Here is a 25940-nt window from a genome sequence, read left to right as displayed (position 1 = left end):
ATAGAACAGCCCATTGAAAAAACACAGCATGCAGGTACTTCCAAAAAAGCACGCACTCGGACGCACTCCCTAGCGTGAACGAGCTCTCACACTGGTGTGCCCCGGCACTGCACACAACTCTAAAGGGTGCCTTGACAGAAAAAAGGTTAAGAAGCACTGGTCTGGATAATGTGCTGTGTATATTGCATACTCTGAACCACTACAATCTATACGATTACACTATGTACTTCAACTGTAAACCATGCTATCTGTTATATTCTCCAGACTGCTGAACGTACACTGTTGTAGACCAATGGCGGTAGAAATTTTCCTAGAATTGTGGAATTTCATCATGCTCAAACAAGCACACTTTTGCTAGTGTTGTTTAATAAAAATAAATACAAAAACAGCAATAATTTACAAATTTTAAACTACATTTTGTGAAGGATACAGAACGATCTGGTCGGCCTATGATACCACTTGTACTAATCCTCTAATTGTAGACAGTTTTTCTAAAGATTTAACATCAAAAGGAGATAAGCAACAACTACATTGAGCACAGATGAGGATTTCAACCAGAAATATTTCCTGTGCCCCACAAAATGGAAGGTTAACGAATGGGAGTCTCTAACTTTAGTAAAATGTTAAAGTTATGAGCATTTAGGATTCATGCCCAAAAAAACATTTCTAAAAAACATTAGACCACCACAAAAATGCGCACACTATTTTTCTAATCTATATTCTTCAAGATAAGATTTGTAAACTATTATGAGATTTGCTTGGCAGGGCCTTGCACTATTTACAATACCTTGAAAAAGTATTCATACCCCTTGAAATTTTCCACATTTTGTCATGTTACAACCAAAAACGTAAATCTATTTTACTGGGATTTTATGTGATAGACCAACACCAAGTGGCACAATTGTGAAGTGGAAGGAAAAGGAGTTTCAAAATTGTGAAAGTTGTCAAAAGTGCAGTGTGAATTTGTATTTAGCCCCACGGAGTCAATACTTTGTGGAACCATCTTTCGCTGGAGGTACAGCTGCAAGTCTTTTGGGTATGTTTCTACCAGCTTTGCACATCTAGAGAGTAACATTTTTGCCCATTCGTTGCAAAATATCTCAAGCTCTGTCAGATTGGAGCATCCATGAACAGCAATTTTCAAGTCTTGCCACAGATTCTCAATAGGATTTAGGCCTAGACTTTGAATGGGCCACTCTAACATGAATATGCTTTGATCTAAACCATTCTAATGTAGCTCTGGTGGTCATTGTCCTACTGGAAAGTGAACCTCCTCCCCAATCTCAAGACTTTTTCAGACTAACAGGTTTTCTTTTAAGATTGCCGTATTTGGCGCCACCCATATTCCCATCAACTCTGACCAGCTTCCCTGTCCCTGCTGAAGAAAAGCACCCCTACAACATGATGCTGGTACCACCATGTTTCACAATGGGGATAGTGTGTTTAGGGTGATGTGCAGTGTTAAGTTTTCCACCAAACATAGCGCTTTGCTTTTAGGCCACACCTTTAACATGTTTGCTGTTAAAGAGATTTTGTGTGGAGCTGGAACAAAATGGCTTCTGCTTATGGCTTTCAACAATTACTTTCTTCTTGCCACTCTTCCATAAAGGCCAGATTTGTGGGAGTGCACAACTAATAGTTGCCCTGTGGACAGATTCTCCCACCTGAGCTGTGGATATCTGCAACTTTTCCAAAGTTACCATGGGCCTCTTGGCTGCTTTTCCGATTAATGCTCTCCTTACTCTGCCTGTCAGTTTAGGTGGATGGCCATGTCTTGGTAGGTTTTCAGTTGTGCCATACTCTTTCCATTTCGAATGATTGATTGAACAGCGCTCCGTGAGATGTTCAAAGCTTGGGATATTTTTTTTATTATCTTTTATAACCTAGCCCTGCTTTATACTTCTCCACAACTTTATCCTTGACCGGTCTGGTGTGTTCCTTGGCCTTCATAATGCTGTTTGTTCACTAAGGTTCTCTAAGAAACCTTGGAGGGCTTCACAGAACAGGTGTATTTATACTGAGATTAAATTACATATGGGTGGACTCCATTTACTCATTAGGCGACTTCTGAAGGTAATTGGTATCACTAAATTTTAGTTAGGGGTATTATAGTAAAGGGGGCTGAATACAAATGCACACCACACTTTTCAGTTATTTATTTGTAAAAGGTTTAAAAACCATTTATCATTTTACTTTCACTTCACAATTATGTGCCACTTTGTGTTAGTCTATCACAAAAACCCAATACATTTGCATGTGCATGTAGCATGACAAAATGTAGAAAATTTCAAGGGGTGTGAATACTTTTTCATGACACTGTAGCTGTGGATAAATCAAATAAATTGTATTTCAGGCAATACAGATAGGTCTTACATTATGTTGTATAGGTCTGTTTTTTGCTCTGTGTTTTTGCAAACGCCAAGTGTGCTTTCATGTGTTTTGCACTTAGGAGAGGCTGCCGTCTAGACACTATGCCATAAAACCCAGATCGGTGGAGAGCTGCATTGATGGTTGTCCTTCTAGAACTTTGTCCCAGCTCCACATAAGATCTCTGGAGTGCATTTTGAGTGGCCATCGGATTCTTGGTCACCACTATTACCAAAACCCTTCTCCCTTGATTGTTCCACTTAGCCGGGCGACCAGCTCTTGGAAGAGTCCTTGTTGTGCCAAACTTCTTTCATTTGAGAACTATGGAGGCCACTGTGCTCTTGGGAACCTTCAGTGCAGCAGAAATTTTTTGTAGCCTTCCCCAAATCTGTGCCTTGCAATAATCCTGTGTCTGAGCTCTGCAGGCAGTTCCTTTGACCACATTGCTTTTGTTCAGATACAGTATGCATTGTCAGCTGTAATGCCTTTATAGGAGGGGTGTGTTCCTTTCCAAATCACGTCCAAACAATCTAATTTACCACAGGTGGACTGCAATCAAGGTGTAGAAACATCTCAGCCATGATCAAGAGAAAATGGGAGGCACCTGAGGCTAAATTTCAAGTTTTGTTGCAAAGGGTTTGAATACTTATGGCAAAGTGATTTGTTTTTTTTTTGTATTTTTTTAAAATAAACTCACAACATTTCTAAAATTATGTTTTTGCTTTGTCATTATGGGGTAATGACTGTAGATTAGGAGTAACAAAAATGAACTTAAACAACTGTAGTATCAGGCTGCAACATACATTTAAAAAAAAAAAAAAAAAAACAGTGAAGAGGGTCTGAATACTTTATGAATGCACTGTTTTTATCTAAAAAGGAGTCTAAATGAAAATCTGCATATACATTCCAGTGTTAAATTCCATAAAATATATTTATCTGGATATCAATTTCGTTTTTTGTCAGCCCTGCAACAGCTGATAATAAACAGTGCCTGCTAAAACCTTGTCATAACTTGGTGTCACCCAGCACATGCTAGGATAACTGAAAAACCTAAAATCAAGTACTACAGGAAATGGGGAAGCTTTTGCTTTGCGCTCTCCTGCGATTAGGAACTGCAAAGTCACATGACAAGTCGTACTCCATGATTTCCAATGAGTACTGTTTCTATATCTACGACTTCAAGTCTCAACGACTTTAAAAGTAGTCCCTGCACTACTTTGGTCAGACTTTGATGCGTTTTGAGGTCCATAGACCTCAAGATTACACAGGCATTGCTTCAAGTCCAGTCACAATCGCGGTAAAATTGCGTGACTTTTAGGTCGCACAAGTGTGAAAGGGGCCTAAAGCATTTATAAAATATTGTAGTTTTCTATAGCGTTATTTTAAGTTGCCATTTTTAACCCCTTCCGTACCGCGTCATGTAAAATGACGTCGGCACAAATCCTCTCTCGATCCGGGCCGACGTCATATGACGGCGCCCGGATCTCCCCGCTACTGCGCGCCCCCGGGGGCGCGCAGCGCGGCGATCGGGGGTGAGGCTCGTCCCTCGGACTGAGCCCAACCCCGATCAAGGTAAACAGCCAATGAAATTGGCTGTTTACCACGTGATCGGCTGTGTCAATCACAGCCGATCACATGAGCGGCTCCAGCGCGAGCCGCTCGTTCCTTCCTTAATGCGCGCCCCCAGGGGCGCGCAGCGCGGCCATCGGGGACGAGGCTCGTCCCTCGGACAGAGCCCATCCCCGATCTAGGTAAAGAGCCAATGAAATTGGCTCTTTACCACGTGACCGGCTGTGTCCAATCACAGCCGGTCACAAATGTCACCAGAGAACACGGTAACTAGCTGTCACCGTGTTCTCCTCCTCACACACTGATCCTGTGTGAGGAGGAGATTGTGGTAACAGCTAGTTACCAATCATAGTGCACCCCAACCACACTGATTGCCCCCCCCCCCAATAAAGAGCACCTGTCACTAGCCCATCAAAGTACCCGAGTACCTGTCACCAGCCCATCAGGTACTCAGATGACAGGTACTCGGGTACTCTGATGGGCTGATGACAGGTACTCTGATGGGCTGGTGACAGGTAATCGGGTACTCTGATGACAGGTACTCGGGTACTCTGATGACAGGTACTCGGGTACTCTGATGACAGGTACTCGGGTACTCTGATGACAGGTACTCGGGTACTCTGATGACGGGTACTCGGGTACTCTGATGACGGGTACTCGGGTACTCTGATGACAGGTACTCTGATGGGCTGGTGACAGGTACTCGGGTACTCTGATGATGGGTACTCGGGTACGCTGATGACAGGTACTCGGATACTCTGATGACAGGTACTCGGGTACTCTGATGACAGGTACTCTGGTACTCTGATGACAGGTACTCGGGTACTCTGATGACAGGTACTCGGGTACTCTGATGACAGGTACTCGGGTACTCTGATGACAGGTACTCGGGTACTCTGATGACAGGTACTCGGGTACTTTGAGTACCCGTCATCGGAGTACCCGAGTACCTGTCACCTACCCAACAGAGTACCCGAGTACCTTCCACCTGCTCATCAGAGTACCTGACACCTGAAGTACCCGAGTACTTGCCACCTGCTCATCATTACCCATCACTACTCATCAGTACTCATCAGTACCCATCAGTACCTATCACCTATTAGTATCAGTACTGATCATCCGTACCCATCAGTACAGTATCAGTATCACCTATCAGTATCAGTACTACTCATCAGTACCTATCACCTGCCTGTCACCTGCCCATAAGAGTACCCGAGTACCTGTCACCTGCCTATCGGAGTACTCGAGTACCTGCCACTTGCTTATCAGTACCAGAGTACCTGTCACCTGCCCAGCAAAGTACCCGAGTACCTGTCACCCTTCATACAGCCACCATGTCTAAGTCCAAAAAGGTTAACATACGTCGTCCGTTTAAACCTAAATACCGGTGTTATGGCAGCAGATAGCTGCCATAACCCTGGTATTTTTTTAAACGGTGGACGGTTGGCTTTCCGATAAGGGTGGTCCCAGCGGCAGATTCGCCGCGGGATCACCCTTCCGGGGTGGCGGAAGAGGTGCCCCCCCCCCTCCCGCTGCATTCTGGTCCTTTTCCCCGCTTACCGGACCCGCCGGCAGCGGGGAAAACGATCCGGTCCCAGATCCTCACAGACAGGATGTCGAGTGAGGGCAAGCTTGCCCTCACTCGACTCTATGGTCTTGGAGGACCGGAGCTACGGCAAACGTCGTTGCCTAGCAACCAGTTTAAAGGTCCCTTTTTTTTTTTTCATTTTATTTAATTTTTTTTTAATTTTTTTTTTTTATTTTTTCTATCTTTTAGTGTACTTGTGAGATCTGAGGACTTTTTGACCCCAGATCTCACAAAAAAGAGGTCCTGTCGTGCCTTTTTCTATTACAAGTAATGTTTACATTTCTTGCAATAGAAATAAAAATGATCAATTTTTTTTTTTTAAAAAAAACAGTGTAAAAATAAAAAATAATAAATAAAATAAATAGTAAAAAAAAAAAAAAAAAAAAATTAAAGCGCCGTGTCCCCGCGAGCTCGCGCGCAGAAGCGAACGCATACGGAAACCCCGCCCACATATGTAAACAGTGTTCAAACTACACATGTGAGGTATCGTCGCGATCGTTAGAGCAAGAGCAATAATTTGAGCCATAGACCTCCTCTGTAACTCTAAGATAGCAACCTGTAGAAATTTTTAAAATGTCGCCTATGGGGATTTTTAAGTACCAAAATTTGTCACCATTCTGTGAGCGTGCGCAATTTTGAAGCATGACATGTTGGGTATCTATTTACTCGGCGTAACATTATCTTTCACATTATGGAAAACAATTGGGCTAACTTTACTGGTTTCTTATTTTTTAATTAAAAAAAGTGATTTTTTTCCCACAAAATTGCGTTTGGAAGACCGCTGCGCAAATACGGTGTGATAAAAAATATTGCAATAATCTCCATTTTATTCTCTAGGGTCTCTGCTAAAAAAAAATATATAATGTTTTGGGGTTCCAAGTAGTTTTCTAGCAAAAACAACTGATTTTAGCTTGTAAACACCAAATGTCAAAAATAGGCCTAGGCAAGTGGCTAGGATGCATGATGATGCTCCTTGGATGTTCGGCCCCTCTATATGGCTAGGCTGTGAAAAAGTCTCACACATGTGGTATTGCCATACTCAGGAGGAGTGGCAGAATGTATTTTGGGGTGTCATTTTTGCGATGTACATGCTATGTGTTAGGAATATCCTATAAATTGACAACTTTGTGTAAAAAAAAAAAGTTTTTATTTTTTTCCCACATTTTCCAAAAACTTGTGGAAAAAAATGACATGTTCAAAGGACCCATAATGCCTCATAGAATATACGTTGGAGTGTTTGCTTTCCAAAATGGGGTAATTTTGTGGACTTTTCCATTGTATTGTTGCTCTAGGGCCTTGAAAAGTGTGATAGGTAGTAAGAAAGTTTTATGTGTATTTATGCTCCTAAAACGCCTTATGGTGCTACTTGAACGTGGAGTCTCTTTTTGTGGCCAGGCTGTGTAAAAGTCTCACACATGTGGTATCACCATACTCAGAAGGAGTAGCAGAATGAATTTTGGGGTGTCATTTTTGCTGTGTACATGCTATGTGTTAGAAATAGCTTATAAATTGACAACGTTTTGGGAAAAAAAAAGAAAAAAAAATGTTTTCTTCATTTTCCCAAGAATTGTGGGAAAAAATTATAACTTCAAAAAACTCACCATGCCTCTTACTAAATACCTTGGACTGTCTACTTTACAAAAAGGGGTCATTTGGGGGGTATTTGTACTGTCCTGACATTTCAGGGCCTCAAGAAAGGAGATAGGCCATCACTACATCTGGTGTGATCAATTTTCAGTAATTGGTACCATAGCTTCTAGACTCAATAACTTTCACACAGACTAAATAATATACACTAATTTGGGTTAATTTTACCAGAGATATGTAGCAGTATAAATTTTGGCCCAAATGTATGAAGAAAAATTAATTTTTTGCAAAATTTTATAATAGAAACTAAAAAAAAGTGTTTTTTTTGCAAAATTTTTGCTCTTTTTTTGCTTATATCACGAAAAAAAAAAAACCCCAGTTGTGATCAAATACCACCAAAAGAAAGCTCTATTTGTGTGAAAAAAATGATAAAAAAATTTGTTTGGTTACAGTGTAGCATGACTGAGCAATTGTCATTCAAAGTGTGAGAGTGCTGAAAGCTGAAAATTGGTCTGGGCAGGAAGGGGGTCTAACTGCTCTGTATGGAAGCGGTTATACAGTATCTTGTGGAGTCCTTCAAATATGAAACCAAGGCAAACAAATAAAAACCATTACATTACAATAATATATAGGTACATGTCCCCTTGAACGCACACAAGGATTGTGAGCAGGCATAAACAAGTCATTTTTGCCTTGAGCTGAGTCACCGTAGTATTCTGCTTAAAATGAGACCTGTCGTAACAGTTTTCTAAAAAAAAACTGAGGAAAATAAAGCCAGGAACACCTCGTTCAGAGGAAGGAATGTTATGATGTTCAGTAATGCACTATAATTTGACATAACACTTCTGAGTGGACAAAACTTTCCCAACACAATTCCCAACAATTACATTAAAATTTTGCATGCAACTTTAAAATGGAATCTTAGCCAAAGTATTATGTTGTATTTAAATCTATATTTATGTTGTATCTGTCGGTATGTACTTATTCAGTCTTCCAGGACTTTGACAATCTTAACAAATCAAGCAGGACCATTAAAAGGGAAACATACCTATACAGAGCATGCATTTGCTGAATGTGAAATGTGAACATAGAAATACAGGAATTGCTGGTGTAAATTAAATGTTTAGGGTATCAGACCATCATTCGGATCTTCAATATTTAATGGATAACTGAAATTAAACAAGTGCAGAAGTATTCTGACTTTCAGAATTTACCATCTGCATGCTTGTTCCAGGACAGTGACATGCTGGGTAGTGAAGCAATGTAATAGGGATATCACATTTTAACCACTTCAGCTCCGGAAGGTTTTACCCCCTTAATGACCAGGCCACTTTTTGCGATATGGCATTGCGCTGCTTTAACTGACAATTACGCGGTTGTGCGAAGCTGTACCCAAATAAAATTGATGTCTTTTTCCCCCCTACAAATCGAGCTTTCTTTAGGTGGTATTTGATCACCTCTGCGGTTTTTATTTTTTGTGCTATAAACAAAAAAATAACCACAATTTAAAAAAAAATGGATTTTTGTAAAATCTTACCGTAAAATCCTTTTCTCTTAGCTTATTGACAGACGTAGTCCTCGGTGATACAGCACCTTCGGGTTATGTTGCCTCCACAGGAGTAGGACTAGACAGGAAATGAAAAATGCTCTGGCCACACCCCAGGGGCAGTCCCCGAGGGTATATCCTCTCTCTCTCCGCCACAGCAAATCAGTTATGTCACAAAAGCAGTGCTTAGAGAATTTAACCCAACCCAACTCAAAAACAGAGGGGCGGGTACTATGTCTGTCAATGAGCTAAGAGAAAAGGATTTTACGGTAAGATTTTACAAAAATCCATTTTTCTCTATCGCTCATTGACAGACGTAGTCCTCGGTGATACAGCACCTTCGGGAAGTCCCAGAGCAGTATCACAAATGAGGGGTGGGAAAATGGAAATCAAATCCAAATCTAGAAGGCCCAACCGGTGCCAACTAGAAGTTTACAATGCTCATCCTTAATGATGAGACTCAACAAAAAAAAAAATAATTTTCAAACAGAAAAAAACCCTCGAGGTAGACCACCGGTCTCCTCAAATTGCGGCCTGCAAAACCTTGCGGCCAAATGAGGCATCCGCCGATGCCATCACATCAATTTTATAAAATTTTGTAAAGGTATGTACCGACGACCAGGTGGCCGCTTTACATACCTGGACCACTGACGCCTGATGGCGAAAGGCCCAGGAAGTACTGAGCGCTCGAGTGAAGTGCGCCCTAACAGGGAACGGAGGATTCCGACCCTTAATAGAATAAGCCTGTACCACCGTCTGACTGATCCATGTAGATATGGTCGCGGCAGACACAGGCAACCCCCTTCAAGGGCTATCCGTGATCACAAAAAGTGAGTCCGTCTTACGAAAACCACTTTAGGAAGGAAGGATGGATTCGGAAGAAGAACCACCTTATCCCTATGAACCACCAGATCTGGGGAACGACAGGATAATGCGGCCAGTTCTGACACCCTGCGTACAGAAGTAATGGCCACCAAGAAGGCTACCTTCTGGGAATGTAAGCAAGGGAATCTCCCTAATATCTTCAAAGAGAAGTTTCTGAAGAACCGACCACACTAAATTAAGATACCAGGCGGTAAGGGTGCGCACACTGGCGGAGCCAGATGTCGCACCCCCTGGATGAAATTCCGCACCAAGGAATGATTAGCCAAAGGTTTCTTGAAAGAAGATTGCTAACGCCGAAAACCTGACCCTTGATCGTGCTCAAGGATAGTTTCTGCTCAACCCCTTGTTGCAGACAGACCAAAATTCGGGTCACCGAATAGGTCTGTGGGGGAAATCCAATAGATTCACACCATGCAATATAAGACTTCCATGTGCTGGAAGTCGCTTTCCTTGCTTTAACTGGAGGTAGGAATAACTGAAGCTGACACTCCCTTGTCCTTCAGTACCTGGTCTCAATGGCCAGGCCATTAAGCCAGCGACTGTAAAGCAAGATGGAAGATCGGTCCCCGAGACCGCAAATCCTCCCTGAGAGGAAGTCTCCAAGGAGCGTCCGCGACTAGCCTCGCCAAGTCGGCGTACCAGGCTCGACGAGGTCAATCCGGAATTTCCAGAATAACTGGAATTCCCTCCACCTCTATCCTGCGAAGAAGTTCCCGCAGCAACTTGAGAGGATGGAAGGCATGCCGTAGCTGATACTGCCCCCACGGGGCGATCAGCGTTTCTGCTGCGTCCGCTAGAGGATCGTGGCGCGAGCTACAAACCTCCGCACCTTCCTGTTAGGCCAAGGTGCCAACAGATCCACATCCGGGATGTCCCAACGAAGGGACAGCTAGGGAAAAACCTCTGGATGAAGAGGCCATATGCGATTGGATCCGAATCGGGCTGCTCTAGAGCTGCTCGATCCAGTAAATCAGACAAAATCTGATCGCTCTCAGTTCCGATACCCTTATTGGTAATCTGGATACTATCGGAAGAAATGACTTCCCCTGGTTGAGCATCGGAGACTTCCTGGTCCGCTCGCTCAACCGGATCCGATTGTCCAGGGAATCGGAATTCTGATTCCATTAAAAAAGAATCTCCTTCAGGAGAATTCGGGTATGAGACTGGGTATACGGTACTGCCTCTAAGAAGGCCACCATCAGTCCCAGCCAATTGACGGACAGCAACATCCGAATCGTTGACTGAACCTTCTGGAGTTTCCCAGCAAGGAGCAACTCTCTTGCCCAGGATGTATCCAACCTTAGGCCCAGATAGTTCAGTCTCCTGGTGGGAACCAGGGATGATCTTTGGGAAAGCGAAAAAACGCTGATGTCCTGCGATGATGGGGATATAAAGATAGGCATCCTATATGTCTATGGACGCCAGGAAATCTCTTTGATGCAGGGAGGCCACCACTGTACGGATGGACTCTATTTCTTCCCAAGTCCAGATTTGGACGCACCTTGCCCTCTTTTCCTGGGCATTGTGAATAGGTTCGAATAGAACCCCTGAAACCGTTCAATGTTAGAAGGGAAGAATCGCACCGGTGGAAGTGATCGAAACTCGATCCTGTGTCCTCCAGAAACCGGTGAAGACATCCCCCCCCCACCCCAGAGATGGGTAGGGGCGCATCAGGCTATATTCTTCAGGCTTGGCTGAGCCGGACTCTTTGTTTACCCGACCAGCGCCCTTTGAAACCCCTCTAAAGGGGCTTTGGAGGGTTTCACCTTATCGCCGGAACGAACAACTCTATATGAGCAGAAAAGGAAGGTCCTCGTTAGTTACGAGGTCTTTTTATCCTAACAGTCTGTGGCAAGACAGCAGGTGGTACCGTCTATCCTATAAAGAGGAATTCCTCAAACGGATAGCACCTAGCCATGCGTTTGGAAATAACAGGGGTTCGTTTCAAAACGACCCCATTTGGGTAAAGGAAAATCCTTTGCCCTTTTGGTAGGCTAACAAGTACCAAAAAGGAATCTTAGTCTCAGCTACCTCTGCCGGTGTAACCTCAAGACTAAAGGTTTCCCGGACGGACACAACTAGTGCATCCACCACTCTTGTGCTATGGCGGAGGCAGAAACGTGCTCCTCACTGCTGAGGAGATATTACCTGAGACAACAGCCCCCTAAGAGGGACCTGCAACTGCATTGACCAGTTCCGAATCCGTATCTGAAGTATCTGATAAACAATAGGGGTAGGCGGGGGTCGCTACTTGACCCCCGTCCCTGACAGGCCACCTCCACCCGGGATACCAAAGACTCCAAAACTGCCGATAATGCATTAAAAACAAGTGGGGTACTGGAGGGTCCTGCGGCCACCTTGAGGGGATCAGGTGGGGATACGTATGCGGCAGGGTCAATGATTATACAAGACACTTGCCAGCGACAAAAAATGACAAAGTAAAAAAAAAAAAAAAACTTTTTTTTTCTTTCTTTGTGTCCCCCAGTCGCAACAGCGCCCCTCAGTGTTACCTGCCTTTTTGGACCCCACAGAGAGAGAGACAGACCCCGAGGCTCATCCCTGATGCACAGAAGTTTTCATCAGCTTGCTCAGTGCTTGTCTTGTTACAGACAGGAAGTCTTTGGCCCTATTTCCTGGGTAAAAGAGGCGGCTCCGCCCCTTAACACGCCTGCCGGCTCCTCCCCCTGGCTCCATGAGGTGTTTGAGTCACCTCAAACATGGCCGCCCCCATGCTGGAGACACGAGGCTACACCAAAATGGCGGCCTCGTGCGATCTACCAGACAATGGCGGCGGCCTGCACAGAATAGCGGCATGTCTGCAGAAGGATCTCGGCCTCACAACCCTTCACCCTCATGGTGGTCAGCGTGGTCGGAGGTACCGGACCCTAGCGGGCCGTATGCGGTCCGTGGCCGTCGGGAGGCATCTGCTTAGCTGGAGGAATGATCTGGAATGCAGTATACATGTATAGACATCGCCCTGTGGCTACTGACAGGTAGGATACCTTATACTATCACAGTAACGTTCTAGTACTGCCACTGACTACAATCATTTACACATTTTTACAATTAGATTGTCAGCTCCCAAACCAAGCCTCCTGGCTTCTTGTACACAAAAATCACACTCAATTAGGGGGATCTGTGACATGTTGTAGGATAGAGGGGAACCCATCCTTACCATTACAGAGAGGGGCCCGCGTTCACCACAAGACCCGTCAGGGGGAAAAGGGGGAACATACTACTCACCATACCGGAACCAGGCGGGCGCCAACTCCTGACAGTACCCCTCTCCACCGAGGTAGGAGGGCTGTCGACCAATACGGCGCCGTGACTCATGGTCTTTGGCGTTTCAGCGAGACGTTTAACTCGCAGGGTCAGTCCCCGTCCAGTGGGACTATGTCGCGGCCGACCCAGCGCGGAGCTATGGCCTGCACGCGCTCGTAGGCTGAACTGGGGTGACCACTGGATCTCAACATCCCGCCCGTCGCCCAGTTCAGCTTTCTTGCTTGAAGATCTCACAGGAACACTGGAGAAAAAAAGCTGTCTTAAAAAATTATTTTCTAAGAAAAAAATCCTGCCAGGACCGAAGATCCCAGCAAGGTATCTAGGTCCTTACTCCTGACTAGACAGAAAAAAACTGATTTGCTGTGGCGGAGAGAGAGAGGATATACCCTCGGGGACTGCCCCTGGGGTGTGGCCAGAGCATTTTTCATTTCCTGTCTAGTCCTACTCCTGTGGAGGCAACATAACCCGAAGGTGCTGTATCACCGAGGACTACGTCTGTCAATGAGCGATAGAGAAATATATATTTAAAAATTAGATTTTGGTTTTACAGTAAAACCCATTTCTCTGATGGTCAATTGTGGACACAGCTCCTTTTCTTAATCATTGGGTTTTACTTCCCCCAACAGGAGTAGGACATTAGGCAGAAAAAAAAAAAAAAAGACTGACTTCACCTATGGGCAGTCCCAGGGGGTATACTCCCCCTCTCTGCTATAGGTACTCAGTTTTGTTACAAGCAGTGTCAGAAGAATTACACTCCACAGACGGTGGGTGCTGTGTCAGTCAATGAATATCCGAGAAATGGATTTTACAGTAAAGACAAAAATCCCATTTTCTCGTTTATTGACAGACACAGGTTTCGGATTTTCTTAACCATTGGGATGTCCCAAAGCAGTGTCGACATAAGGGGTGGTAACAGGAAAACAGGAAAAACAAAAACGGGAAAAAAAAATAAAAAATTCCCAAGGATAAATAGCTAACCAGGTAATCCAATCCAAAAAACAACTGGAGCCCACCTGAAAAAAACCACAGACCCTAAAAGAGGACCAGTTCCTCTAACAGCAGCATGCAAAACCTAGTAGCCAAAAGGAAACATCCACAGATTGCAACACATGCACATTATAAAAGTTTGCGAAGGTGTGCACCGATGACCAGGTAGCCTTTTTGCAAACCTGCGCCACTGACACCTGAAGGCCCAAGAAGCACTAAGCACCCGAGTAGAGTCACTGTGTCTGATCCATCTGGAAATGGTCACAGAGGAAGTGCCCAGTGCTTTCCGAGGCCCAGCCGGGAGCACAAAAAGTGAGTCTGACTTACTAAAAAGACTCCATAGCTGCCAGGTACACCCAAATTGCCCGAACCATATCCAGAGCATGCAAAGCAATTTCCTTAGGATGTTTTGGCCTGGGACACTGGGAAGGCAACACAATGTCTTCGTTCAAATAGAAATCAGGGACAACCTTTGAAAGGACAGACGGACGGGGGGGGGGGGGGGGGGGGAAGCAATACCTTATCTTTTAAACCATCAAGTAAGGTGAACGACAAGTTAACACCGCCAATTCCGAAACACTGTGCGCAGAGGTGATCGCCACCAAAAAAGCCACCTTCTGGGACAGCGCAAGCAGGGGAATCTCCCAAAGATTTTAAAAGGGGGGCTTCCGGAGGACTGAGAGCACCGAGTTGAGGTGGTAACAGAGACCACAGTGGAGGAGCCAAGTGTTGAACCCCCAGAAGAAAGATACGCACCTGGGAGTGCATGGTCATTGAAAGAAGACTGCCAAGGCCGACACCTGACCTCTAATGGTACTCAAAGCCAATTTCTGCTTAAACCCCCCCCATTGAAGGTCGGTCAAGACTCGAGCCACCGAGAGAGCGAGGTGAACCCCAAAAGACTCACACCACAAAATGTACGTTTTCCATGTACGATGGTAGTTCTTCCTGGAGGTAGACTTCCTAGCGTTCAACAGCGTTTGAATCCCCGACGCAGACAAACCCCTATCCTTCAGCACCTGGCATTCAACAGCCAAACCGTCAAAGCCAGCGACTTGTAAAGCAGGAGATGAATTGCAGCATGCAATTTCTGGAGTTTGTCCAGAGGAAGGAACACTCTGGCTAAGGGCAAGTGCAGAGTCAGACTCAGATAGTCTAACTTTGTGGAAGGAATCAAAGCAGACTTCTGAGGATTCAGAAGCCAGCCAAAGTCCCTCAGTCTGTATAGTGATTCCACGTTGTCCACAACATGCAGTAGGGGACTCCGCTCACAGAAGGTGGTCGTCCAAGAAGCTCATTACGGTGATCCCCGCTGATGTAACAAAACGCCAGCACCAGGGAATACACTTTGTAAAGACCGAGGAGCGGAGGGGAGACCAAACGGTAATGCCACAAACTGATAATGCTCCCCTCCCACGGCAAAGCAGGGAAGCGCTGGTGACCAACACATATTGGAATGTGAAGGTAAGCGTCCTTGATTTTGATAGAGGCAAGAAAATCCACCTGATGCAGGGATGTCACCACCGTGCGAATGGACTCCATTCTGAATTTCTGTACCCACACAAAGCAATTCAGTGCCCTGAGGTCCTGGAGGTGAATAAAAGCCTTGAAAACGTTCAGAAGTCGGAGCAATCACCCCTTGAAGTACCAGGTCTTGCACCGCCCCAAAGTGCCTGTAAGCGGTCCGGGGACAGGCGCATGTTGGAAGGAAATAACCTTTCCGGAGAGTAAGAATGAAACTCGATATTTTAGCTGGACTGCATTACTTTGTGGACCTACTTGGGAACCAGCAAAGTGTTTCCCTTCACCCCAGACATGGGTGAGGGCACACCTTCACACTGACGGAGCCTTGTCCGCAGGTCTGGCGAAGCCCTCTCATGACTTGCCAGACCAAGGCCGCATGGATTCTCCCAAAGAGGCCTTTAAAGACTTTGATCCCTTGTCATTCGACCCTGAGGGACGAAAAAAACTTCTTGTGAGCCAAGGACGGGCGACGTCTACAACGAGGATCTTTGCCCTTACTAGCCTGCGGAAGAAAAGTAAAATACTCTTCCCCCCCATGAGACTCTTAATGATGTCACCCAGGGTACCTCCAAACAGGCGATCTACCTAAAAAAGGAAGATCAGTTAAGGCCTTTTTGGAAATCTGGTCCACAGAACATTTGAGCCAAAAAACACACCTAAGGACCACTGACGAAACAGTCTTGCAAGCAGGGGAGACGCATCCAAAGAGTAATCACAGATAAACTTCAGCCCCTGGACCAACTGGTCCGCTAGCTCAAGGCAGGGGGGAGCTGCTCCCCCTCCAGGTCACAGCGTAAAAGTTTAGCCCACTCAGTCAGTTTGCGACACCAGGGCAATGGTAAATACCGGTCTAAGTGCCAAACCAGCCACAACGCACATATTGGGAGCCACAGCCTCCGCCTTTCTGTCAGCCGAATCCTTAAAGGCCAGAGACTCCTCAACCAGAATCATGGTTGCCTTGTTCAATCTGGAAACTGGGGGAGTCCACCACTGGTGGAACAGTCCACTTTTTAAGAAGGAACTCTTCATAGGGCTATAGCAAATCGCCTAGGGACCACAAGGGGACGTTTTGGCCATCCCCACTCTTCAGTGCCAATTTTGTCAAAATAGGAGGGGAAAGGGAACCGGTGCCTCCATTGCAGCTTGAGCTGCGTCATCCATCTTTAAGGTCTCACGCACAGACACGATCAGTGCCTTTTCGTGCACATCTACGGGTGTAGAGGAATCATCCTCACTATCTGAGAATTCAGGGCATGTGGTCGCAGACCCAGCAGGGTGAGCCACGTCTGCAGCGGCTGAATCAGAATCTGGGGAGACCAATGACACAGGGGAAGCCGCCCAAAAAACACCTCCACCCAGGACACAAAGGACTCCAGGACCACCGTCAGTGCATTAGTTGGTGGTTGGGACCCAGAGGGGCCCGCAGCCTCAGAAAGGGTCAGGTGGGGGAAGCATGCTCCAAAGACTCCATGAGTCAATAGGGGGACCCCCACAAAAAAAGTGCAAAACACTGCTAAGGGACACACCCTCTGCTCTGGCAGCAACACCCATCACCAGTAACAGAGCACCAATCAATCCTGCAGCAGAGAGGGAGAGGACCCACCAGACTCACCACCCCACAGAACAAGCACCAGAATAATCTTGCTCTCCACGTCCGATGTCCAGGGAATGGAAAGACCCAGGAGTAAGCACCAGGGCGTGAGGGGATCCCACAGCCAAAAATCACCACCCAGAAAGGCTCCACTGTTATGGACGCCGCTATTTCCAATGCCGGACTACACAAACATGGCCACCATGCATTAAAGCACACAGGATACAAGAAAATGGCAGCCCTGCGCGGCACCATGAGGCTCCCAGGGACCCAGAATGTGACAGGTGTTTTCACTGGGACAGATTTGCGACAGGTGGTTTCACTGGGAAAGATTTGCGACAGGTGGTTTCACTGGGACAGATTTGCGACAGGTGGTTTCACTGGGACAGATTTGCGACAGGTGGTTTCACTGGGACAGATTTGCGACAGGTGGTTTCACTGGGACAGATTTGCGACAGGTGGTTTCACTGGGACAGATTTGCGACAGGTGGTTTCACTGGGACAGATTTGCGACAGGTGGTTTCACTGTGTTGGGGACTTTAGCTGGGTAATCAGTGGGGAAAAAGCAGTAAAAGTGCTGTAAACTCACTGATCCCTGGCTGGCAGCACAGATCCCCTCTCCTTTTCACTGACAGGCTGCGTTTACATTACATGACGGCTGTGACTAGACACAGCCTTCAAGTGATCAGGAGGGACAATCACAGAGCCCTCCTGCCAAGTAGTGTTGCGCTGTGTCTGGGGGACATAGGGACACAGGGATCGCGCAGCCACGGGCTTGTGTGTGCATCCTCCTTCGAAAGGAACGTCCACTCAGGACGCGCCCACCCGGCCGTATATGTGCAGTGACCAGGTGGGAGGAGATTGATGTATTCAGTAAAGCTTTCCATTTCAACCCTTCTATGGGGTAAACACAGTCTCTTCCATATAATCAAGCGTGTGCCTTGAAATACATTCACTTTTGGGGTTGTTTTGTTTTAGAATAGCATTGTCTATTCACATAACAGTAGATTCCAGCATTTGGAATAGTACATTTTAGCAGGATGGGGTTTTCTTCCACATAGAAGAACCTAGTGCAGGAAAGTTTGAATGCAAATAAGTTAGGGTAGATTAGTGATAAAATGCTAGTATAAGTGTAGTGTAGCGTTTGCGTGAGTGCTGGGGTTACAGGAGAGAGTTCGCGTGAGTGCTGGGGTTACAGGAGAGAGTTTGCCTGAGTGCTGGGGTTACAGGAGAGAGTTTGCCTGAGTGCTGGGGTTACAGGAGAGAGTTTGCCTGAGTGCTGGGGTTACAGGAGAGAGTTTGCCTGAGTGCTGGGGTTACAGGAGAGAGTTTGCCTGAGTGCTGGGGTTACAGGAGAGAGTTTGCCTGAGTGCTGGGGTTACAGGAGAGAGTTTGCGCGAGTGCTGGGGTTACAGGAGAGATCATGTTAAGGATTGGAGTTACAGGAATGGCAAGTGCGAGAGTTGGGGTTACAGGAATGGTTAGTGAGAGGGTTGGGGTTACAAGGATGGTTAGTGAGAGGGTTGGGGTTACAGGGATAGATAATGTAAGCATTGGAGTTATAGGGAGGGTATGTGTGAGGGTTGGGATTACAGGGAGGGTATGTGTGAGGGTTGGGATTACAAGGATGGTTAGTGTGAGGGTTGGAGTTATATGGAGAGTTAGTGCGAGTGCTGGGGTTACAGGAAGAGTTAGTGTGAGGGTTGGAGTTGCAGGGAGAGTGTGCCTCATGGCTGGGGTTACAGGGACAGTTCGTGCCAGGTTTAGGGCTACAGTGAAAGTTAGTTTCAGGGGGTGCCTTACAGTAGGGCATCGATCTCTGTCAGGAGTGTTGTACGGAAAACTACTAACATCTATTTGCCATCCCTAAAGGCCAATGGTCTTAAACGATACCTCTGGACTCATAAAAAATGTTTTTCCACTACCTATTATACATAAATTATACTACTGTATTTTTTTTTTTGTTTTTTTATTGGTTGAGCCATATGGACTTGTGTCTTTTTTCAACCTGACTATGTAACTATGTATCATAAGATCAAGATTATTTTTGTCTGAAAGAAACTTCCTAAAAGCAAAAACCTATCAATATGCCTAGATGCAAACCAAGATACAACAAATTGCGATACGACATTCAATTTCTCTTGCGAGCCTGCAGTCACATCCCCACCTTGAGCCTTCAGGTACAGTATCCCCGCAAATCAAGTCAGTCATCTATTTATATCATATTCACTAGTAAAAGACAAAGAACTGTATTGCACTAGCTTGGCAGTCATTTCCTTTAGAAAATGTAGTTTTTTTTTTTTTTTGTTCGCTTGATAGATGACTTACCATGGGCACTTCCTACTATTATATCTCCAGCAGCTGAAGACATTGATGAAGATTCTGCATACAGGTATTTGACTTTCAGCTGACCATTTTCTGTGCAAACATTAATGGATGTACCTAACAGTTTCTCAATATCAACCGTCTGTAACACAAAACAAAAATGTAAAGAACATTTGATGTGTTTAGAAGAACTCCAACCATACAGGTAAATACAGACTTAATATTAATCTATAAACTGTCCAACCATTTAAAGATATGTAATTATGTTTAGCCATTGTGAACATTTGGTTTACAGTTTCACTCCAATTTATACAACCTCAGGAAGTGACACCATTATTTAGAGCTTGCAGTTTCCAGTATTATTTGCCTCCTTGCTCTTGACTATGACTATTTCTTCTCTGGTAAGGTCCTTTTTTGACAGGTACCCGCTCCCACTTCCAGCTCAGATCACCGCGGTGAAGTGAGCCAGAAGTTTGCCCCCCATCCCCTCCTCCCGCAGCTGGCCCATTCACAGAGCACAGGGAGATTCGCACATGCGTAAAAACTGGCTGTGAAGCCGCAACACTTCAATATCGATTTCCCTTAGCAGAGATGGCGATGCCAGCACCCGAAAGCCAAAGAATAGGCTTGTGTGAGGACACCACTGGATGACTGGACAGGTAAGTGTCCTAATAGTAAAAGTCAGCAGCTACAGTATTTGTAGCTGCTGACTTTCAAGCAGAGAGAAGGCCATGGGGTACCACAGGCTCCACACCACAGCTTGCATGTTATGAATGAGACATTCTAGAGAATTCCAGTTTGTCTGTGATTTACTGTCTGCATACATGTTCTGGGTCAGTGACTAAAATTACTGGAGCCATTAGATCAGGATGATATCCAGTCAACTAGGTTTTCTTAAGATTTTCAAAACAAGAGGTTGGCAACAGCAGTTCAAACACTGATCTCAGCATAAGTTTCTCCTAAAGTAGAATTCCTGCCGAACACTAACTAGCTCTCGGGAGTGCAGAGAAGGCATCTGTAAAGGGCATATTCACTCTTTATGCGAGATCACATAGGAGGCTTGTCAGCCATCTTGTTATAGCAATAAACTATAGTGGAGGAAAGGAGGAAAAAAATAAAGAAAAAGAAAAGGAGGGTTTATAAAATTAAAATATTGATTTACAGAAAAAAAAATTTACAACCACCCTCACCAGACACACACGTGTGGCGCACACTGGTAAATAAAACAATTGTGCAACACATATTCGATAATCACCATGCACATCATAGTAAGAGGAACAGTTTTAGGGCCATTATTTACAAGTAAGGGCTCTTTCACACGGTCCGCCTCCGTAGGCGGATCCGTGTTGCTCAGGGGGGATCGATCCACGATCCCCGCTGAGCCGGCGGATGACAGCTCCGTCTCCACTTGCAGAGCGGACAGGGAGGTGTCTCAGCCCCCGCTGCCCTCTATGGGGGATCGGATGAGCGGACCGCCTGTCCGCTCTCATCAGATCCGATCCGATTACTGAACGGATGGAAAAATAGGGTTTCCATCCGTCCAGATTTCACGGACAGGATCGGATGCGGATGGCAGCGGGTGTCAGCGGAAGTGTCTCCGCTGCCCCATAGAGCTGCATGGAGGATCCGATCAGATCCGCCTAGAAAACTGACAGGCGGATCTGATCGGATTGCCCGTGTGAAAGAGCCCTAACTCAAAACTGATGAACTGTATAATGTTTTTAAAGCATCGCCTATGGAAAAATTGTGTGCACTGTATTTTATCACCATTTTATGACCACATGCAATTCTTGACATTTTTTGGTACCTATTTACTTGACTCAGTCGTTCATAAATGTGCAGAAAATTTGGATTTTTTTTTTTCTTTTGGGTTTGCGTGCGCTAAAGATATTTTTTTACTGAAAAAAAACTATTTGATAAAACAGCTGTACTAAAAAAGTGTGCAACATAACGCAACTGCCACGTGTTATTCTATGGGTACGTTACTTTTTTAAAATGTATAATGTTATGGGGTTTTAAGTAAATTTTTGAGTTCAAGAACATAAAAGTAAAAAATAAAAATAAATAAAAAAAAAAAAAAAAAAAGGCTCTGTGCCAGCAGACGGGTAAATAAGAATTGCTCAGCACTGAAGTAAAACTAGTCAAATATAACCAAAGTAAAGTACGTCTAGAGTGATTTACATTCAGCAAAAAATATTTGTAAAATACATTTATTTAATTTGTTGGAAATCAACCAACCTGACAATCCTGCCATCCAGTATAACATTTATTGCTTTTATATTGCCAAGAAGTAGGAGAGCTTAATTCATATAATAAACAACTAAATCCACTACTAATTTCTCTAATAATTTTAAACTCAAAAAATATAGTGACTCAAGCTTCACATATAAAATGATACAAGTCACGAGAGCCTTAAAATATTAGGTATGCAGATTGCTATTATAAATTACAAAGCGTAGTGCAGCTTGGAGGTTGCCCTTTTGACCAGTTCACAGGATCATTTTCCAGAAAAGAAAACATGTTTTCCAAAAGACAGCAGAGATCTCATTGCCAAAACATTCTTTGCACCAGATTGGGTGCCAGTGGGAAAATTACTTTGCAATCTAGTGGTTATTTTTAGGGTGAAGTCATACATTGCAGCTATTAATAACGACCTATAATTGTAGAGGTTTTGGCAGGGACATACGCTTTAATTTTCAATATTCCCTTGCCTAACTTTTCCATTAATGTACATGCTACCCACACAGGATGCGTACACTTTGATCAGGGAACTGCGTTGTTATTGAAAAGTAAAGTCAGAAAAACGTAAACTGCAAACAGCCTGCGGCCTTGTGTCATGTTCTCTGCTGTCTCTCCAATGAGGGATCCTCAAATTCATTCAAGTGGCTTTGTAAGGGGGAAGGGTAGAGCTCCAGAACACATGTGAGATACAGTCATGTACAAACGACATTATTATAACCAGATGACGAGCAAGCTTTCATGTGAAACAAAAAAGTGGAGAACTACCATCACATTGTGCATTGCAATGTATATAGGCTAACTTTCTTCATATGTCAACATGTACTAAGAAAAATATTTACGCACTCTCTGTTCCTATGACCTACTGTTCCAACTTTTTTACTTTTTAACCAAAACAGGAAAAAAAAAATGAAATCTGACTGATAAGGGTACATTCACACAATCGTAACAAAGTTACTGATCACCTATGCAGTATATTGTGGTCATAAAGATCCTGTGTGTAAAAAACAAAACAAAAAATAAACCACACACACGTCTGTAAAATGCGGAGTTTACATTTGTATGGTAGAATCTGAACCCAAGACAAAAGTGCTACAAGACAGGCTTGCTGATCATGGATTCTATAGCCACTTGAAAACCAGGCCTTTTCTGACACTGTGTTTAAAAATCACTTACTAGAAAATGTCTTTAGAACTCCCAAACATTATATATATTTTTTAGCAGAAGCCAGAGAACAAGGACGTCAAACTCAATTTTATTGTGGGCAGCATCAGCAGTATTGGGTCTCTCAAGGTGCCAGTTGTATCTGGGGTGCGCTATGTACAAGCGTTCTGGAGTGCGTTACATACAGAGTGAAGAGTTCATGGGTTCAGGGATGTGATCTGTGTACAGAGCACAAGGTTCAGGGATGTGATCTGTGTACAAAGCGCAGGGTTCAGAGATGTGATCTGTGTACAAAGCGCAGGGTTCAGAGATGTGATCTGTGTACAGAGTGCAACCCCAATCCCACAAAAGCTTCTTTGGAAAAACTGGGTGCGTGGGCCCCATGACAAGGCCTGGTGAGCCAGATTTGGCCTGCAGGCCTTGTGTTTGACAGGTGTGCCCTAGAGAATAAAATGGTGGGTTTTGAAATTTTTTTTTTATGTCACACAGTATTTGCACAGCGGTTTTTCAAAGGCACATTTTTTTGGGGAAAAATACACTTTAACCACTTTAGCCCCAGCCCTATTTCGGACACTTTTTGTTCACAAGTTAAAACCAGTATTTTTTCCTAGAAAAAACTACTTAGAACCCCCAAACATTATATATATTTTTTTAGCAAAGACTCTGGAGAATAAAATGTCGGTCATTGCAAAATTTTTTGTCACGCGGTATTTGCGCAGCGGTCTTTAAAACGCCATTTTTTTGGAAAAAATTTGAAAAATCACATTTCACTGCATTTAAAAAATACTAAACAGTAAAGTTAGCCCATTTTTTTTGTATATTGTGAAAGATGATGTCACGCCGAGTAAATAGATACCAAACATGTTACGGTTTAAAATTGCGCCCCCCCGTGGGATGGCGACAAACTACGGTCAATAGAGATCTCAATCTGCGACGCTTTAAATTTATTTAACGGTTACCAGTTTAGAGTTAGTGTGTAGCTCTTTTTTTTTAATTATTGCCCACGCTCTGGCGATCGCGGCGATACCTCACATGTGTGGTTTGAACAGCGATTTCATTTGCGGCTCGACTTGCGTATACGTTTTTTTTTGTGCGCGAGCTAACGGTGACGGGGACGGCTAAATTTTTTTTTTTTTTTTTCCTATTTATTTTTTCTTTTTTTTTAAACTTTATTACAGGTTTTTTAAAAAAAAAAAAATCTGATCACTTTTATTCCTATCACAAGCAATGTAAACATCCCTGGTGACAGCAATATGTCGTGACAGGTACACTTTATGGAGGGATCGAGGGTCTAAAAGACCCTAGACCCCTCCACTACACTTCCCTGTATGCAAAACGCCGAAAACGGCATTTTTGCATACAGCCGTTTTTCAAATCTGCCGCCTTTTGCAGCACAGTAACCCGGAAGTGACGTCATGGACGCCGCCTCCGGGTTACGTCATCGGAGACCCGATCGATGCCGTTTCCGGCATTCATCGGGACTCCATCCAGCCGGCGGACGCGCCGGCTGGGTGCTCGGGGCTCCCGGTGGGACGGTAGCCCCGAGCAAAGCCGCGGAAGGCGGCGGGAGGGGGGGGGGGGACGTCCCCTCCCGCCCCCCCGGGTAACGATCGAGCGGCTCCCGAGCCGCATCGATCGTTACCGACGGAAAGCCGACCGTCGGCTTCAAACAACGGTACCGGGATGATGCCTCTAGCTAGAGGCATCATCCCGGTATAACCCCGCAAAGTCTGCTGACGTAGAGGTTACGTGACTGGTAGTAAAGTGGTTAATTTTAATGCACACAAACACAATACCGAATTTTTTGATAAAATATAAAAGATGGCGTTACTTCAAATACAAAAAAAAAAGTCACATATCAAAATTGCACACGCTGGCGGAATGGCGCCAAACTACGGTATTTCAAAATCTCCATAGGCGACGCTTTAAAAGCCTTTACAGGTTACCAGTGGAGTTACACAGGTGGTCTGGTTATTGCTCTCGCTCAGACATGTGTGATGCAATCCTCGTTTATACATGTGTGTGGGACCAATGCAAGCGTTCACCTTTGCACGAGAGCACGTGGGTGCTAAAAATGTAAATTTTTTTTTAATTATTTTATTTTTACACCATTTAAAAAAAAAAAAAAAAAAAAAAGCAGTGATAGGCACTCTAAGACCCTGGATCTCTTTACTACATTTTAAAGCTTCTGATAACACAAAGATCTGTGTAATCAGATGCTTTAAATTTTTTAAAAAAGTTTACTTACGGGAAAACTAAGTGACAAAAATGTTCATCGCTTCCAGCCGCCTTCTGGTCTTCGAAAAGCTCTATGGTAACCTGGTGGAACCATCGGCTTCACTTCCGAGTTCTCTAGTGGAATGGAGAGCCTGGAGAGGCACTGGTGGGAGGCAGGAAGGGGTGAACCCTCCTGCTGCCAGTAATAGCAATCCAGTGGCTAATTAGCAGCCTCCTGCAAAAAACAAAACCAGGATGAAGCCTGTAGCTGCAGGCATCATCCTGGTATAACCACATGAAGTACCAACATAAAAGTACATATTGCGGTCTTCAAGTGGATAAAGTCCCAGTCAGTCTGCAAAAGTATTAAATGTAGGATAAGAAGGCTGACAGCATATTTTCTCAGGTCATCCAGCGTCAGCATATACAGGTCCCTCTCAAAAAATTAGCATCTTGTGATAAAGTTCATTATTTTCCGTAATGTACTGATAAACATTAGACTTTCATATATTTTAGATTCATTACACACAACTGAAGTAGTGCAAGCCTTTTATTGTTTTAATATTGATGATTTTGGCATACAGCTCATGAAAATCCAAAATTCCTAATCTCAAAAAATTAGCATATTTCATCCGACCAATAAAAGAAAAAAGTGTTTTTAAAACAAAAAAAGTCAACCTTCAAAAAATGATGTTCAGTTATACACTCAATACTTGGTCGGGAATCCTTTTGCAGAAATGACTGCTTCAATGCGGCGTGGCATGGAGGCAATCAGCCTGTGGCACTGCTGAGGTGTTATGGGGCATAGGATGCTTCGATAGCGGCTTTGAGCTCATCCAGAGTGTTGGGTCTTGCGTCTCTCAACTTTCTCTTCACAACATCCCACAGATTCTCTATGGGGTTCAGGTCAGGAGAGTTGGCAGGCCAATTGAGCACAGTAATACCATGGTCAGTAAACCATTTACCAGTGCTTTTGGCACTGTGAGCAGGTGCCAGGTCGTGCTGAAAAATGAAATCTTCATCTCCATAAAGCTTTTCAGCAGATGGAAGCATGAAGTGCTCCAAAATCT

General features: G+C 44.5%; 1 protein-coding gene across 1 annotated transcript in view; it reads right to left on the bottom strand.

The window, feature by feature from the left end:
• FAM185A (family with sequence similarity 185 member A) overlaps window positions 1-25940 on the bottom strand; it is a 100872-nt gene that overhangs the window by 44273 nt on the left and 30659 nt on the right. The window contains exon 4 of the mRNA XM_082255163.1: window positions 19255-19393. Coding sequence (XP_082111289.1) covers window positions 19255-19393 — 139 coding nt within the window. The remainder of the gene's footprint in view (window positions 1-19254; window positions 19394-25940) is intronic.

Source organism: Pelophylax lessonae, assembly GCF_965119305.1.
Source record: "Pelophylax lessonae genome assembly, chromosome: 4".
NCBI classification, from domain to species: Eukaryota; Metazoa; Chordata; class Amphibia; order Anura; family Ranidae; genus Pelophylax; species Pelophylax lessonae.
This window is presented reverse-complemented; position numbering and strand designations above follow the sequence as displayed.